At 34.3% G+C, this 17,735-nt stretch overlaps 1 protein-coding gene across 6 annotated transcripts in view; it reads right to left on the bottom strand.

The window, feature by feature from the left end:
* The window catches only part of SGCZ (sarcoglycan zeta), a 413,238-nt gene that overhangs the window by 359,622 nt on the left and 35,881 nt on the right, over nt 1-17,735 (bottom strand). For 2 of the 6 annotated variants that reach the window (XM_085577912.1, XM_085577908.1), the window contains exon 2: nt 2,746-2,817. The exons of the other annotated variants lie outside the window; for them this stretch is intronic. In XM_085577912.1, coding sequence (XP_085434038.1) covers nt 2,746-2,817 — 72 coding nt within the window. The remainder of the gene's footprint in view (nt 1-2,745; nt 2,818-17,735) is intronic. 6 annotated transcript variants of the gene reach the window in all.

Here is a 17,735-nt window from a genome sequence, read left to right on the forward strand (position 1 = left end):
ATATATGTATATATATATACCAACAATTTGCTAAAGTAAAAAACCTATTTTTTACATTACCATAAATAGTTGTTCTTCTCAACATATTTTCAGAAAATTTCAACTTCCTATCACATTTTTTTTCTCAAAATGAAAAGTTTTCTAGCTTAATTTATCTCAAAGTAATGTCTAGCTAAAACCTAAGTTTACATTTCATGTAGCTAATTCTGGAAGAATCACATTAATCATCTTGAGTAGTCTCAACTGCAGAAGTTTGACCGTAGCTATTTATGTTCAGCGCTGGTTTTGCCATGACTGAGATGCAACTGTAATCAGGACAGAACAGTTGTAAGTCAGCACAATTCTTTGTCTAGCACATGATCTTAGTCATGTTAACGCTGGTCCCTAACACAGGAGGCAGATAGCACACACTTCCACATCTCCTTTCCTCTTTGATAAGTGCACATTTGACAAAGATAACTGCAGCAGCACTATAATTTATTCAAATATTAAAGGACTATGCAGATTTTATTTGACATACATATTTTCCCATATTTTATTGAGGCTGATCTGCTTCAATACAATAATTACAGAGAACACTGATAGTTCTGAAATAGTTGTCTAGTTTGTCAATCTTTCCTTAGACAATTATGGTGTTCTTTGATTTCACTATTTCTACTTCATCTGGGTATTGCAGATGAAGTAGACCCCTTCAGACCTTTCTGCAGGAGGGCTATAACTGGCATTTACATCACCAGAAATTATATTGCTTCTCTTTGACCAGGAGTCATAGCAACAGTCATTTGGAGAACATCAGGCACACTGATATGTGACGTAAATGTGTATAGGGAATTCCTCCTTAAGAAGTTAGGATTATCACCCACAGGATTAAAAAAAAAAAAAAAAAACAGGAATGGAAAATTCAGACCTTACACTCTTAGGAACTTGCTTATGATTTCAGTCAGAGACAAGTATCAGTATTTGTCCCAAAAATACAAATTTTCATCTTTAACCCTCAGTAAGCATCTATGTTTCAAGTTTAATTAGAAAAAAAAACATCAATATATTGCAGCCATATAGAAATTATAATCAGACATTTATTATTTTGATATCTATAATGTTTGCTTCCCAAAAGACTTTCATTTTCCCACAGGGACACATTGGAGGGAAGATTTCCCAGTTTTCATAATTTGTTCTTAGATTGAATTTGTATTTTAATTTTTCTCTTCTGCAAAGAAAGGAGCATTGTTCCAGCAAAATGTAAACTATATATCTGTCTTTCAACAATAACAATGTAGTAAGCAGAAGCTGAAAATCTAAAGTTGTTGCATTCTGTCAGACTGGTCACTGCAAAAGAAAAGACTGTGTTTCTTTTGCATATGTGATGATTTAAGCCCAAATGTTAACTAAGCACCATGCAGCCCTCCCTCACCCCCCATCAAGAGGAATGGGGAGGAAAACCAGAAGTAAAGCCTGTAGTAAAGTTTAATAGTTGCAACAAATTAAATATTATTTACTTATTACTATTATTTACTATTTACTTATTACTATTATTATTTACTTATTATTATAATAGTACAAAACAGTAATAGTGATAACAATAATAATAAACAAAACCCAAGAAAGAAAGTGATGCACACTACAATTGCTGATCACTCACTGACCAATGCCAAAGCCCATCCCTCTTTCAGGTAACTCCCCTGTTTATACACTGAGCATGATGTTATGGAATATCCCTTTGGCCAGTTCAGGTCATCTGTCTTTCCTATGCTCTCCCCTCAGCTTTTTTGTGCACATCCTCAAGGGCAGAACATGACACTAAAAAAATAAAAGTCATTGGCTCAGGGCAATTACTACTTAGCCATAACCAAAACATCTGTGTGTTGTCAAAATTATTCTCATAATGAATGCAAAATCCAGCACTGTACCAGCTACTGAGAAGAAATTAACTCTATCCCAGCCAAAACTAGGATTGTTTTCCTATAACTAATTAATAAATTAAAGCATCACAGTGTCTTTTTGCATAATCTGTTTATTTTCTTTATTCAGATAAGAATTTCCAGTTTTAGTGGTGTATGCATATTGAGTTAAATCTGAGCACTACTTATTAGTCAAAGACTTTTCCGAGTTGACAGAACTGTGAAAAATGCAATTATAAAAAGCTGATAGATTATTTCTTTTAAGAAGCAGAAACTGTCACATTTATTCAACCTGCATGTAGAAGCTTGCACACAATTATGCCAAAATGTGAAGATATCATGGACAGCAATTGGAGGAAATATTTTCAGGTTTTTAGTGTGCCCAGATTCTGCCTATATAAACAATATAGATTAGAAAGCACTATAAAAAATAATGCATTCAAACAGAATATATTCATTCTCTTCTTAAAAAGGACTGTAATTAAGTTTCTCTGTTTACCTGATGGATGCTACTTTTAAGTGTTATCTTTGTGGTCTCATCTCTCTCTTCCCTCAACAAAAAAGATGCTAACACATACACTGAGAAGACTAAAAATGAAGCAGGGGGAAGATAGGATGACCCACCTTAAAAAAAAACCCAAAAAACTACTGAAGTTGATAAAAGCTTAAGTCTCTGCAAAATTTCCTTTTTTTTCCCTTTTCCACTTCTTCCAGGTGCAACACAAAGGAGAGAGCATGACCTTTACAAACCAAGTCACCTCATAACTGCTAAAGCTCTTTAAAAAGATACAAGCTCTCTCTTATAATGAAAGTGTCCCACAGAAAGATGAAACACTTGTCTACTCACAGGACAGAGTAGGGCTTCTTTCCAGCCACAGAGTAAACTGAACTTCCAGTCTCTGGGTTTGAAAACTTGGACCTGAAAATAGGAATGAACAGTCTCATAATGTCCTAGGAGAATATGACTTATTCTGCTGCCAGGTGACTCTCCCCTAACTGATCTCAAAAATCAGCCTTTATGCAATTAAAAGCTACAGAAAAACCTCTTATTATTTAATATTTTGGAAGATGCTGTAACGGTGGAATCTATAAATTCACTTATACATGCATATGTGCAGAGAGCATATATTTGAATGTAAATTAAGAAATTGACATTTAAGATGGAAAATACAACACCCAGATGCATTTTTTTCTGCAATTAAAGCCATGCTAAAGCCATGCTAAACTGCTAAAAGAAACATTATGCAAAATAACTTTTCATTATTCTAGATTTGCTTTAGACATCTTAATCTTAGGTTAGATTTGCAGTCTGGAGGGAGGGAGGAAATGCTTTCTTGTTTTGTTTTCTTGTTTGCCTTGTTAAATTTGGAAATATGTAACTAACATTTATACCAAAAAAGCAAGACAAATATAGTTAAAAAGTACAACTGCAGAAAGTTTATCCTGAACCTGAATATTTCTTCAGAGCCATTAGTGTAACATTCTGGCTAAAATCCATATCAGTTAGATAGAAAGGTAGATATACTTAACATGTAGTTAATAGAAAGTCTTTAATTGCTGTCATAGAGAACATCCCAGAGAGAAAAAAAATGACACATTTTTCTTTTTTGATGGCTAAAAAGTTTCAATAGTTGCAGAATGATTCCACTGTTATAGGTGGAGATTATCTAGAATGCTATTAAATGGCTCAGTTTGCTCTTTAAATAGAGTTTTTAATGTGCAATGCAGACACATGCTGGTAGATCCATGCACAGGCATGTTCTTACAGTGCCAGAGGCCTCATATGAAATTTTCCTGAGCTACTAGATTAAAATTTTGATATAACTTTGGTCACTTTGGTAGGAGTCTATGACAATGAACAAACCCAAAAGATGAAGTTGCTTACTGGGTGGATGCGAAGCCTTAGTTGTTTTGGCGTTTTTTATGTATTTATTTTTGAATGACACAAACACTTGGAGCAACATGAGAATCCAAATGAAATTCCAGCATACTTTCATTAACTTCAACCAAGCAAGAGTTTCACACCTTCATAATTACACTAACACACAAAACCTTTGACAAATGGAAAGCCTGCATAACCAGCTGCTTAAGACGTGAAACATCCCATAAATAACATCACCAGAGCAAAATTTGCCCAGCGTGCAATTCAGAAATTAAAGTAACATTCCATTTATAGCATTTTTTGAGATGCCTGCAGAGTTTGGCACCAAAACTGAAGCATTAAAATCTATTTTAAAGCTGTTGCATGAGTATAGAGAGGATTCTCTAGAAACAGCAAGATACCATCACAGACTAGCACAGGAGGTGGAACAAGCAACATTTATTCACAGACTTCAATAGCCTCCAAAGAACAGAAAAGTATTAGCTCTCAAATTATCTATTGCCAGTATTCTCCAGAGCAGTCAGAATCAGTTCTCCCCATTTCATCCTCATTTTTTCTCAGGCTGGGCTCAAGACCTCACAACTCTCTCAGTGTTCACAAGACCTCCTCACAGTTCCCTCAATGTGCTTCAGCTTTTCTAAGCAAGACTGCCACCATTTCTCTATCTCATCTCATCTCATCTCATCTCATCTCATCTCCTTTGTGTTGTTCTATCATATTATTTTTTCTTGCCATCATCCAAATTTAACAAGGATTTTCTTTGTCATTTCCTGCCTCAGTTCCCTGAAGTTATGTCTACATGAAGTAGAAAGTAGAAGATTCATAGGATGAATCAGACCTGAAAGTCCATTTTTTTTTTTTTGCAAATTTCATAGTTAGCTTCACTGCTGGGACTCCAAATTAAGTCAGGTACATTCTGATGTGAAATCTGTAATCTTCTCTTCACTTGGGTTTTCTATACTGTAAAACAATCATTAAATATTAAGTGCTTTTGGCTTGAGAGCACACCACTAGCAAGTTACACTGACATGGTGTCCTCTTTCATTCTTTCTGAAATGCATTTTACTATTTGCTTGGGGAAGGCAGGGGAAAGAGTATTTCTTAAAAACATATTAACATGTTTGCTACTCCCAAAGTTGAAAACTGCCTAAGAAAAATACCAGTTGTGACTTTATGAGCTTTTTTATGTGGGAAACAGGTCTAAGGTAATACATTTTTTAAATGAAAAAGAGTGAATGTTTTTTAAAATGGCATACAGAGAAAATGTTGTATTTTCACACAGAATATTTACGCACATAAAAAAGTAGGTCAGTATTAGTTTATGATTCCAGCTCAATTTCATTCTTAAATGTCTGTCACTGGTAACGTGTGTCTCCTTTTTTCAGACCTTTCCCATTTCATCCTTACAGAAATAAAACCCATAAAAAACAACAAACAACAACAACAAAAACCCATCTTTTTTCCCACTCTTCAATTTAATCATTTTTCCTCCCATCTCCTTCAATCTCCTTCCTCACTCTCTGACAGCCTTCATATCTCCACTGTTCTTTCCTTTGCTATGCAAGGTCCCCATCAAAAATTATGAAGGAAAATAAGTCCATTATATATTAGGATTGTTACCACTGTTATCTCTGACTGTTATGTTCAAGAACATTTGTAATAAAGAAAGCACAAATCTCACCTCCCTACATCATGGGAGATATTCACATGTAAAGTTTTGAGGAAGTCTGAATTGTAATTTTCATGTATCATTTTATATGTGTATAATTTGAAGCCTGATATGTTCAAGCATCTGTAAGGCTTTTCATTTTATATTCTAAATAACACTATTGACTGTTCAAAATGTTTGTTTTCTAAGCCTAATAAGAGTGAAATAAGACTGATGTTGTATTTTGTTTACTAAATATACATTTTTCTCCTGAAAATCAATACATCTGCAGAAGTACATGAATGGACTTATATACTTGAATTATCTGTCTATCATATCTTAAGATATGCAGTGGTTATACACCTGTTACATTGCTCCAAAATCACTGTGTTTTCAAGAAGAAAATCTGAAAATTATACCAATTTTCTCCAACACATGGTCTTTTCCTACTTGTTGCTTTTTTTATATATATATATAACTGTAAATAAACAAATCATGCATTACACATGCACTATTGATTCCCATGAAGCTAGAAGCTTGGAAGAGATGTTTATATCAACTTGCAATACCTGTAAAGAAGATGAGGCCCTTTCATCCTTTGTTGCAGAAATATAATATTCAGTTAATGATTCTGCTAATTTTCATGTAAAATTATGAACATACATTATTTGTGTATTTCATAAAGGCTAGGACATTTATTTATATATCTTCCAGAGGATAAAAAAAAATTTGGGCAACTGATCAATTCAAGCTTTTGAGAACCAAGTAAAATGACTTCAAATGGGAAAAAACAAACAAGCAAACACCACCACCTCAAAAAAAAAAAAAAAAACAGAAAAAAAAAACCAAAAAAAAAAACCAAAAAAAACAACTGAAACTAGATGCAGCTATCTAAGCATTGGGCCTACTCTTACATTACAGATTGCTGAGGAAATGTGACAAGAAGGTTGGATGAGAGCTTAGAGTACAAACTCACTTTTTTTTCCTCTAAATTTTGGGGATAGAACATTCTACTCAGACCTCCAGAAGATTTTGAAAGAGGCTGTTTGTTGCTCAGTTTCTCTGTATTTCTACATACACATCTATATACTCACATGTACACATACACACACACATTTATTCCCACCTTTCTCCCATACATTTAAAACAAACAACCCCACATTGCAAATCCACTGAGAAGTACTTAAAGACAACTTCAAAGTTATATGGTTACACGTGGTTATCTCAGCACTGCTCTCTGTGGTCCCATACAGATACAACAGAACTTACGCCTTCCAGTACTTTAGAGTCAAAGGAATAATTAACTATTTCTAAATATACCTAATTTTTAAATCTTATTACATTACAACTAATATAGTAACTAAATTAATAAAACTGAAATAATTAACAGTTTTTCAAGAAACTCCAGATCAGTGCTATCCAAGGTACCTAAAAGAACTGCATGGAGGGAAAAAGATGTTTGTTCTTTCACAAATAATAATTCTATATAATTTGACTGTGATGAATGCTGGTACTGAAGTGAGTAAAATTTAAATGCTACTCTCAGCAATTAAACTAAAAACAGTTAAATTGCTGTTCTAAAGTTACTGAAGCATAACTCAAGTAAGTAATTAGGCAAGGCATAAAAATGCTACTTCAAATTTATTATATACACAGCTCACATCCAAAGAGGTATGTTCTTTTGGGATCCTTTTTTCACAGTTCTCTTTATTGGGCACAGTTGAGCATAAGAAAAAATAATTGTATTTTGCTTCTTTCTTATGCAGTAATAAACCAGACTGTCAACTGCATATTGTGTCACTTGTTCAGGAATCTGCAGGATTTGGGTTCCTAACACTGCCCTTCCCTCAATCCCATCTGGTGTGGAAATGAATGTAGAAGGGTTTCTGTTAATATTTTAAAAGACTGTTTTAAGGAGGCAGGTGTCATTTTAATGGAGGAGGTAAGGTGGTTTCTTATGGGTTAAGTTTTCTCCTGACTCAACTGCATCTCATCTTTTTCCTGTTTTTACTTTTATTTTATTTTCCTATTTTTATTCCTGTTAAAATATCTTTGACACAATTAGGTTAGAACATCTGAATATTTAGGCCTATAAGCTGAAAACAGAAAAAGAGACATGGGCTATTAAAAAACCAAAATGCTCTACTGGCAGTTCAAGATTTTCTAGCTCTGGTGTTGATCTATTCGGCAACGTGGTCTCAGTTATTTTCCAAAGGAGTAAGAGTACAGAAGATCACAGTAGGAAACATACAGCAAAGCTGAAGCCATGGCAAAACATATTGCCATATATTCATTGGTATCAACACTACTAGAAGCACATTCAAAGCATTTATCTCCTCCTGCAGCAGCTGCCTGCAGCTACACTGACCTGGCACCTCAACAGCTCAGGCACACCAAATGGAGAGAGTCAAAGGAGACTGGAAGATCACATTTGGATGATCTCCAAAGCCTGGGGTATGGCCTGGAAGTTATTGATTAACCATAATTATTTGGCCTAAGGAGATTTATTAAAATGTATTGTTTCTTCTGGGGCAATACAAAACAAAATTTAAGTACTGAATGAGATGCTATTTTCAAATTCATTCTTTATAAAACCTCAATGGTCTTCAGTTATTCCACAACTATTTCCTAAAGGCAAAGGGCCTTTACTGACAACAGAAGTAACTCAGAAGAAAACTGGTGAAAAGAGGAGTTGTCAAAACAACTTTCATAAAGGTATATAAATCAAGAACATTTATAAGAAAAATTCAATTACTTTCTTAAGCTTCAGAATAAAAGACATACCACATTTTATCTGGAGCAAAAAGAGATAAAAGATACTCAGAACTGTGAAACAAAGGGGCAACATGCTAGACATTCAGACTACTTTGATATAACAGTGTCAGACAGTCTAAGAGGAATGGGCATGTTATTTTCTGCAGCTTTTCAAAGCCAAAACCTTCCTTGAGATTCTTGGAAGAGAAGTACTAAGATGAAAATTAACTGCTATTAAATATAATTTGGAGTTGTTATGCTGCTTTATGATTACTTTTGTTGATAATATTTTCCACCTGTCACCTCTGTAATCAAAGTTTTATTTTGTTAGAAACTTGTTGAGTTGTAAAATCAGTCTTGCCTAGTTTTAAAAGTGGCTCCAGATAAATCTAACTAATAAGGATAGAGAGGATTTTTTTTATAACTTTGTAAATCTTATTAAACTGAGTGTACATCAAGATGAGACTGATTTGAAAGATCAAGGTACTGGAGCAAGCTTCTTTTAAATTTAAAATGTCAGCATCAAGTGATAGATTTCAAATAAAAGCCCTTCCTATGTGGCAGGCACAGACAAGCAACTCTGGCAGGAAGCAGATGGCAGACACACAGCTGAATGCTCTGAATATTTACTAAGATTATCACTCAAATCAAGAAGGGAAGCACAGAATAGACAAATGAAGGGATGGAAGTAGCTCTTAATGCTCAGATTTGCCTCAAGACACAAATTTAAAAACTTGAAGTGGAGAAAACCACTACCTCTCCACAAATTACTTCAAAATTTTATTGCTTCTGTCACATGTTTACCTACTCTGGGAAGTGTGGCAACTATGAAAAATAAAGTCTCACTTAGCTCTGCTCTTGGGACAGGTAGGATTAATCATTCAAATCTTTAAAAACTGATCAAGGAGAAAGACTAAGTAGGATTAAGATATACTGGGAGAAAATAATTAATCCAAAGGAAATTTCTAGCTTTATTTTGAGTTTAAAAGCAAGTCAAACTAATACCATTTCAGACTGAAAGAGGGAGATATGGGGATATCCTGGCCTACACAATTTTACTATTAAAGCAGATTATCTTTCCTCCTTCATATTTCTAAACTACATATGTATACAGCTCAGCTCTAAGAAACTCTTGAATAGAACTCAGTTTTCAGTTCTGAAGGCTGTATTTAAACAGGCATAGATAGGAAACAGAATCTTAGTCCTACAACAATAATAACACAATGGCAGAATCCATCTATTTCCCCAGGGTTACCAAACTGTGAGTTGTACAGCACATGGACTGAGCATATCCCATTGTGAATGGTTGCAGTTATAAACTGTATATGTTACTTTAGTTATGACAGGTGAATTTACAGGCAAATTTATCAGCTATGATAAAATGCTGTTATATTCAAGCATACAATATTCTCCCATATTGCTCTGGGGTCTTGATTTTATTCTTATTCTGAGAGGTGCTTTGCCACCTTAATCAGTACTGACTTTAAGAGTTACCTGTAATATGCATTTAGAAATCAGAGACTTCATGATTCAATATTTGAAAATGCAGCTGTCATACAATTCACTTTGGTGTCAACAAAAAAAATTGCTGAATGCTCAAAAGCATGCACATACTTGATATAAAAGCAATAATGTGGTTCAGCTTTCCTGGTGTGTTTGTGAAAAAAATACAGCGAATTATTATCCAGTGGACAAAACAATCAGAACAGGCTTATATTATTTTACTTTTAACTTGTTAATGATGGGCTTAGAAATTTTTCATATGGAAACTTCTTTCTAAACCTAAGAATAATTTTTATTTAATTTCTCAGATAAAATACATTTTCTTGAGTGGCAAACTTCAGTTATAAGTATAACTGAACAAGTATAACAAGTATAACATTTCTTTCTAGCAATGAAGAATATTATATTCTAAGGAGAAGATCCCTGGACAATAGAAAGCAACAGTACTCTCAGCAACAATATCCTTAGAGATAAAGAAACCTAGAGAAACAGCCAAACACTGAGCCTGGTTGACAAGAGATGATATACAATTTGTGTCCTTGGATATATTCAAAACTCAGTGAACAAACTGAGATGATTGGGCCAGATTTAAGCAGGGTGTGGGGATAAGAGACCTTCAGAGACCCCTTGCAACCTCTAACATTCTGCACTTGCATGATTCTATTTTCACTAACTCTATGCAGGTAATTCTCTCCAAATTACTCTATTAAGAGAAGATAGACAAAATAATTGAAGAATTGAGAACAGAAGCACAGGAGGAATGAACTGGTTGATCAGAGGTAATTGCTGAATTATTACCAGAACCGGAACCACCAGATAAGAAGTCCTGACAGTAAATTGGGCTGTTTATTCAGTAGTATTTCTAGTGAGCACTTACTACTATGCTCTTGTTAGAATTGAGTCTAAAGCCAGATTGAAAGGCAAATAATGAAATTCACAGAAACAAAGCAAGAAGCACTGAAAGGGAATAAATATACGGAGAGACATATGGAGTAATTAAGATTCAAAGTTCTCAGATTATAGGAAATCATGATATGTTTGGTATTAAGAGAGACAAGCAGAGAGAACAAAGCTAGTGGAAAGAGCCTGAAGTCAAATTAAGAGAGGAAGCAGCATGGTACTGGTGGAAGAAGGAAACCTACAGTGAGTGCCTGAGGTGCGTATGTGATGGAAGAATAAATTTATTGGAGATAGCAGTGTATAGTGACAGACTGCAAAAGAGATAAAACCAACAAAGACCTCCTTATGCACATCACTTTTGCTGCTATATTAGACCATATTCATTGAATCAATATGCCAAAGGGATATTAAAGAATAAATAAAATCTTTTAGAGCTGAGAGGATACAGTCTGCACCAGTTAAGAAAACATTTACTTAACTGAATAGGTTATAATATGTTATTATAGCTGTATAATAAACTTGTTTCTCTGCATCTTGGAGTACCTGGATACTTGTTTTGTGAGTGAAGTATTTTCTACATACTTTATAGCTCATGACCCAGCTGGCTACAAAAATTCTTCTATCAATCCCATACGTTCCAGCACTATTCTCTAGTAGAATTAAATGCCTATCAGTTGATAGGAGAATCTGAAAACTTTAGAGAATGAGACAGGTCATTATACCAAAAAATGATAATCTATATTTTTGAGAAATTGATGTAGGTGATAAAGTACTTAGGTGACAAAGTACCTCTTATGTGTGCATGTTTTGGATGATAGAAGTCAGATGTGTGGTATCAGTGTTTATGGCAGCCTCCCTCTAGTCTCCTTATACCTCATGATTATGTTTCCTCAACATATTCACTCCTACCAATAATAGGGTTTAATTAGTGAAATTATCTGTTCTCTCATCAGGCTCCTATAGCCCAAAGTAATTTTCTGCATTCCTTAGTACTACATCTGACTTCAAATTAATCTCATGTGTTGCGTATTAGACCCTTCATTAAGTATCTTTCTGCTGTCCTTACAATCTTTAAAAATGCTCATCCAGAGTCCTCAAAAAATGCAAATACTTAATTTTGCTATATTTAGCAACAACCATTACAAGTATCTGTGCTGGAAAAAATTCAGACAACATTCCAGTAGAAAAAATAGTTCTAGCAAGCTGAAGAAAATATAGCTGTGGGACATATTAATTAATACCAGCTCTGTTCATCATATACATTATAGACAAAGGACAGATTCATGCTAATTCCAGATTCAGTCAGGAGTCTAACAATAAATAATGTATCTGAAAACATACAGAAAAATAAATTGTCCTTTGGTTAGAACCATACTTCCTATCCAAAAGTATGCTAACACTTTCTCTTTTTCTTGTTTTCTTTCTTGTAATGACAGAAGAACTTGAAACATTTATACCAGTTACAACTGTAGTCTTTGTATTTGGCATGTAGTGGAACCATTTGATACCTTTCTGCCTACACCAAGAAAGAATGCATAACCAATACTGTAATAGCCCTCTGACAATTCTTTATAATGTGTTACTGGATGTATAGACACTAATCATTAGCAATTCTGTTTACTTTAACACAAGAAAATTAAAAAACTAAGTGCATGATAATGGGCATCTACCTGGCAGTTTTAAAGTTTTTTTGTTTTGTTTTGTTTTGTTTTTTGTTTTTTTTTTTTTTGTTTGTTTTGGTTTGGTTTTTTGTGGGTTTTTTGTTTTTGTTTGTTTGTTTGTTTGTTTGTTTCGGGGTTTTTTTGTTTTTTTAAGTAGGTACAAGTCTGGACCTTCATGGTTTTTCAGAATTGTAACACATTACTAATATGCATTGTCCCCACTCCCTCACACTCCTTGATTCCTCATCCTTACCATCTCATAGAAGAGGTGCACTCAAGATTTTCCATGCAGCCTTTTTTTTGCAATTTTGTTGTGTACTCTTCAATACACAAATTTGAATTTTGGAATCATAAATCTCTTCTGATGTACTTCATCAGAGTTCTGCCCCCTTAAATGGAGTAGACACATCAGTCATGTATCTTCTAGGTTTCTCATTTCCTGAAAGTGCATGCAGCTATTTTCTTTTCATTATCTATTTTTCAGTCAGCAGTAAGAATATGACAGTCTAAATTTAGGAAAATCTCAGCCACAGATATTGTACAGATATGTTAATAAAAAAGGCCATTTTTCCTTTTTCATTTATGCCAACCTAAACAGATATGCAACACAGTCTTTGGAGGGGCAGAAATTAGGGGATTACTTTTGTAATCCTTTGTTGCTCAGCAGATTCTTTGTGAATCAGGAAGGTGATCCTGCAATCATCACAGCTCATCAAATTTCACTTAATAAGATCTCAAGAGGGCACTTGTGAGAAATACAGTGTAGAGGAATAACTGGAATGAATTTGATGATACTGCTTTACAAATTGTATCTACTACTATTCAATTAGTTTGATGTGTTGAAATCTCAGCAGAAAAACTAAACAAGGCAGTGTTTATAGAAAGAAAAGATTTCTCTCAACTAATATTGATCAATACAAAAAACAAACTTTCCTGTCAAAAGAATTATGTCAGACAGCTTCTCCCTATCATTCAAACCACATCAGCTGATCTCACAATCTTTTCCCAAAAGCCCAGACTCACACATCACGATAGCCACAGCATTGCTATAGCAACTGGAGGGAGAGTTGCTAAAAATGTATACAATTCAATCATTCCACAAGACTAATTTGCAAAAAGTAGCTAATAGAGAAAAAACCAAAGTGATGCCACTTGCTACACACCCCTCCACATCCTCCCAACAGAGAGAGCACACACACACACACACACACACATTCTCACTCACTTGGTACTCTTCGCCATCAGCAAAAAGGAGAAATTTTAGCTGATGTAATTGTAAAATAAATTAATTTCTTGAAAACTAAATGGTCTCAATACATGTTGAAATGATTGTTTTCTACCTCTCAAGATTGTCACTACACTCTACTAAAGTTTAACAAAGTATGTAACACAAACATTTTTGGCATTGCAATTACTTTTAAAAAATGTTTTTCTCAAGCCCAGGGGACCATTAAACTCTAGCTTTCAGAATGCTGCATGTGACATATGACACAATTTTACATATGTCAGGAGTCAGGAAAACAGTGGAGGAAAATATGGTTAGAAAGGTCCAGCATCCCTTGGAAGAGAGGTTTACTGGAGGTCAGGCTTTTGCACAGTAACACACTGTCTCATTCAGTTCAGTTGTAATTTTTCATGGGAACTTGCCCAATTTTTAAAAAAATCTATTTGACTGGAAATTAATTTTTAAAAAATTAATTTTGTATACTAAATACTATGACTTTTTTTCAACATAAGCACTTTCAAAATATTTGTTCTGCTACCAAATGTGCTTATACAAGGGAAAAGTTCAGATTAGGTTTTATTCCTCTAACTTCATACAAATCCTCCCCAGAAATTTTCATATATTATGTCTCATCTATTAAGCAGAGAAGTTAGTTTCTCAGTCTTCCTGACTTGACTCTTCAAAAGAAAATTTAACTGCTCTGTACATATATATACTAGAACTTAGGTATCGTGGTTTTAGTGCTATGTGATCAATAAACATCACCTCCATCTATCATACTCAAACACCTACTTTGGTTTCAAAGGCATAATTAGCTGGAGTTTAAAAACTTTAACAGTCAAATTTTTTTGTAGCCTACTTTCCATGTGAAACCTCAAATACTGAATTATATTGCATCAAGTACAACATTCCATCAACTTTTTATTCTTTTGCTTTCTTCTACAACAGATATAGAAATAGATACTTTTCTTGCATCCGAACACCCAGCATCACAGTATAAATACTTATCAAGTCTCTAATAGGTTGAACTGAAGTTTTAGCTTAAAATGCTTTTAGTCCTTTTGCTACAAAGATGGCTTTCTGCAGCCATCAGCTGCAGCTCTGAAAGCACTTGAAAGGTGTAGTTCTTTTTTGATAGCAGCTTGTGTGATAAATATGCCCACTGATAGCAGAAACCTGCAAGCAAATCTTCCAACTGATGCCACGCATAACCCATAATTGCTTGTTAGTAGTTCAGCTGATTTCAAATAAGTCACTCCAGCCTTTCCCCCCCAGTGACAAGGTTTGTAGCAGAGTGGTTTGGGTTGAGCAGAGTGGAGAGCCACAAGTGCCCTCTTCTGGATATTCACTGCTACTCCTATTTATCCATGGACCAGCACCGAGGACTGATTCATGACCAGATGTCTCAAACACTCCCTGCTCAAGTGTTTTGCATTCTGTATCCCTTGTATGAAAATGAAAAGATTTCTTGAATTGTAATCTTTTTAGGACAAGCTACACAGATTAAAGAGCATCAACCAAGTAGCTTAATAAGAAAATACCTAGCTGTGTAATTTAGGAAAGATTATTTCCTCATCATTTATGGGCAATGTCTCTGTCAATGTGTTTCTTAACTGAGTACAGAAAATGGATCTTTAATCCTATCATTTTCAAGCATCATTTAGATTAAGAATAGTCCTCCTTTTTCCTCCAAGTCTGATTTTTTTTTTCTTTTTGTCTTATAATATCAATAAGGATAATCTATATATCAACGAAAATATTAGAATGTCAAAATTCAAAGATGAGTATATCTTATACCTCCGTGAGGTAGATAAAGTGTCTCAATTCCCATCTGTGCTAGGAGTGTTCACAGGTCTGAAATGCACCAAACTACATCCATAAATCAGTATGTGCCTAGAGATTCAATGTATTTCCTATAGGTTTAGATATCTTCATTTGACAATCCAGGCATACAGATTCACATACATTAAAGATTAAAATGAATACTGTACATAACAACACAACAAGAAAATTATTACACAGCTACTGAAAGGAACACTGTAGGTTTATTCTATAACCAGCAACATTTGTAAAGTTATGAACAAAACTGAAGTAAAATTGAGAAAATTTAATTAAAGGATTGAATATATTTTACTTCAGCTCTCTAAGAAAGTTATCATTATGACACATAGGAACAACCAGGAAGGTCACATAAGCTGTGTCCAAGTTCCTCTCATACTCCATCTGACTTGTATCTAAAGGATATGGGGAAAAACAGGTTATGAGACCCAGTAATTCTGTATTATATTTCATTCAGCATATATACATATTACTGAGATCCAGCACATACAGTGCAGCAACCCTTCTGAGATCCATTAATGTGAAAAAATCCTGTCATGTTTCCAGTGTATAGAATAAAGGCAAACTTTAAGCTTCTCAGCTTAAGAATGGAAAATCCAAAGTCAAAAAGAAAGAGTGGAAGTCACATGTTGAATTTGCAGGGATTGCAGACAAGCACAATTATTGTCATCAATTGTCTTGCAATTTTTCTTCTTAGCTAATATCATCATGTCTTTCTTCAAGGTGAGTCTGGAAATCAAAATACAAACAGAAAAGTTCTTTCCATCATGACAGTGATGGAAACTTGCAAATTTTCAATGGTCTTTCATGATTTTTCTACCACGAAGTTATGTGAGGAAGCTACCCAGCTCAACTGTGCTCAGGCTCATAGTTCACTGCCTTGAGATTTCAAATGTTGAAACTCCACTACAGTCTCAAGTAAAAGTATATATATATATATATTTATATATTTAGTACCTCCACCTATATTTTATTTCCTCACTTTCTCAGTAGCAGCTCCTGTAGCTCTCAGATCCACTGCTAATCCACAGTGATCCACTGTCACTGTGGGTTCACAGGTGGGAAACTAAGTCAGGAGAAAATGAAAGATCCAGTCAACCAAAAGGTAACTTTCAGCTTGCAAACTGTTCTAGAAAATCTTGGCCCTCAGCACAAAACATGGCATTAACTAGTCATGCCATGCAAAAAGCAACCAAAAGTTGCAACCGAAATCACATGAAAGACATACGGGTTGTTTGTTGCAGGTTGGACTTGGAACATTAATCAAAATTAACCAGCAAAGGAACAAAATATTGAAGCAAAAATCACAAAGCATTCAAACTCTACATCCCAGATGTGCATGCCATTTTTCTTTTTACCTATGAAAAATTGCTGATAAATGTGAATTTCTGATTCACTCCTTGCTGAAGTATTTCCTATCTTAAGCCTGAAAGTCCACGTAAATGAACTCAAATAATAAATCATTCTTTTATTTTATTTTACTCTGCTCATATTTGTTATACCAGTTAATGTTGCTGTCTGTAGGCGATTGGAAAATACTATGAAGCCAGAAAGCAAAGAAGAACCACATTGTGGATGTGGTAGCAACTGGGGAACTGCCAACCTACTACATGAGTCAACACTAAAGAGGGGAAACCAAGACATTTTCCATCTTCCTCTTGCCTGGCACATAAATCTATTTGCAGATGTATGGTACCTATTGATCAGGATTTGCACAGTTATTTTCTTGTTATCTCAACAACAGGTGTGCTTATAATAACAAAAAAAGCCCTCAATTATCAATGTCTTAAAGATTTTTCACAAAATATTCAATTCTAACCTCTTTAGATTTCTGAACTAACTTCATTGGTTTGTGCTGCTTTTAGTATGTTTTAACTGAAGAAACTCATTAATATGCTGGCTATATAATTTGCTAATCACTAATGAAAATGTTAAATTAGATCAGACATAACATTGATTTCTGTGACATCTCACTACATACTTCCTGCCCTTAACATCCCAGTTCAATATTTTGTTGCTTATCATTATCTTTTATTTATGTTCAGTCTTTTGGACAATTTTCAGCCTCTGTGTTATTTGAGTCAATTTACATTAATTTTTCAATTAGACTTTGCAAATCACTATATTATTATTTTTTACTATCACAAGTACTTCATTAGATTTTACATACATTAAGTTCCTGTATCCCTATTTTTTTCTGTCTGTTATTTATTAGATGATTTAGAAGTTACTTGTGCCTGATATTCTTCATTCTTTCCTTATTCTATCACTTAGTATGCTTTGAGATCTTGCAAAAGCAGCATCTGTTTCTGTATACTACAAAGACTCAAAGTTAGGACTCTTGCACAGTGCTGTAAAATTTAGGATCATGCTTTCTATCAACAATATCTTTATCCCATCTCAGTGGCAGCTTCTCAGCTCTCCA

Source organism: Lonchura striata, chromosome 4, assembly GCF_050655825.1.
Source record: "Lonchura striata isolate lonStrDom1 chromosome 4, ASM5065582v1, whole genome shotgun sequence".
NCBI classification, from domain to species: Eukaryota; Metazoa; Chordata; class Aves; order Passeriformes; family Estrildidae; genus Lonchura; species Lonchura striata.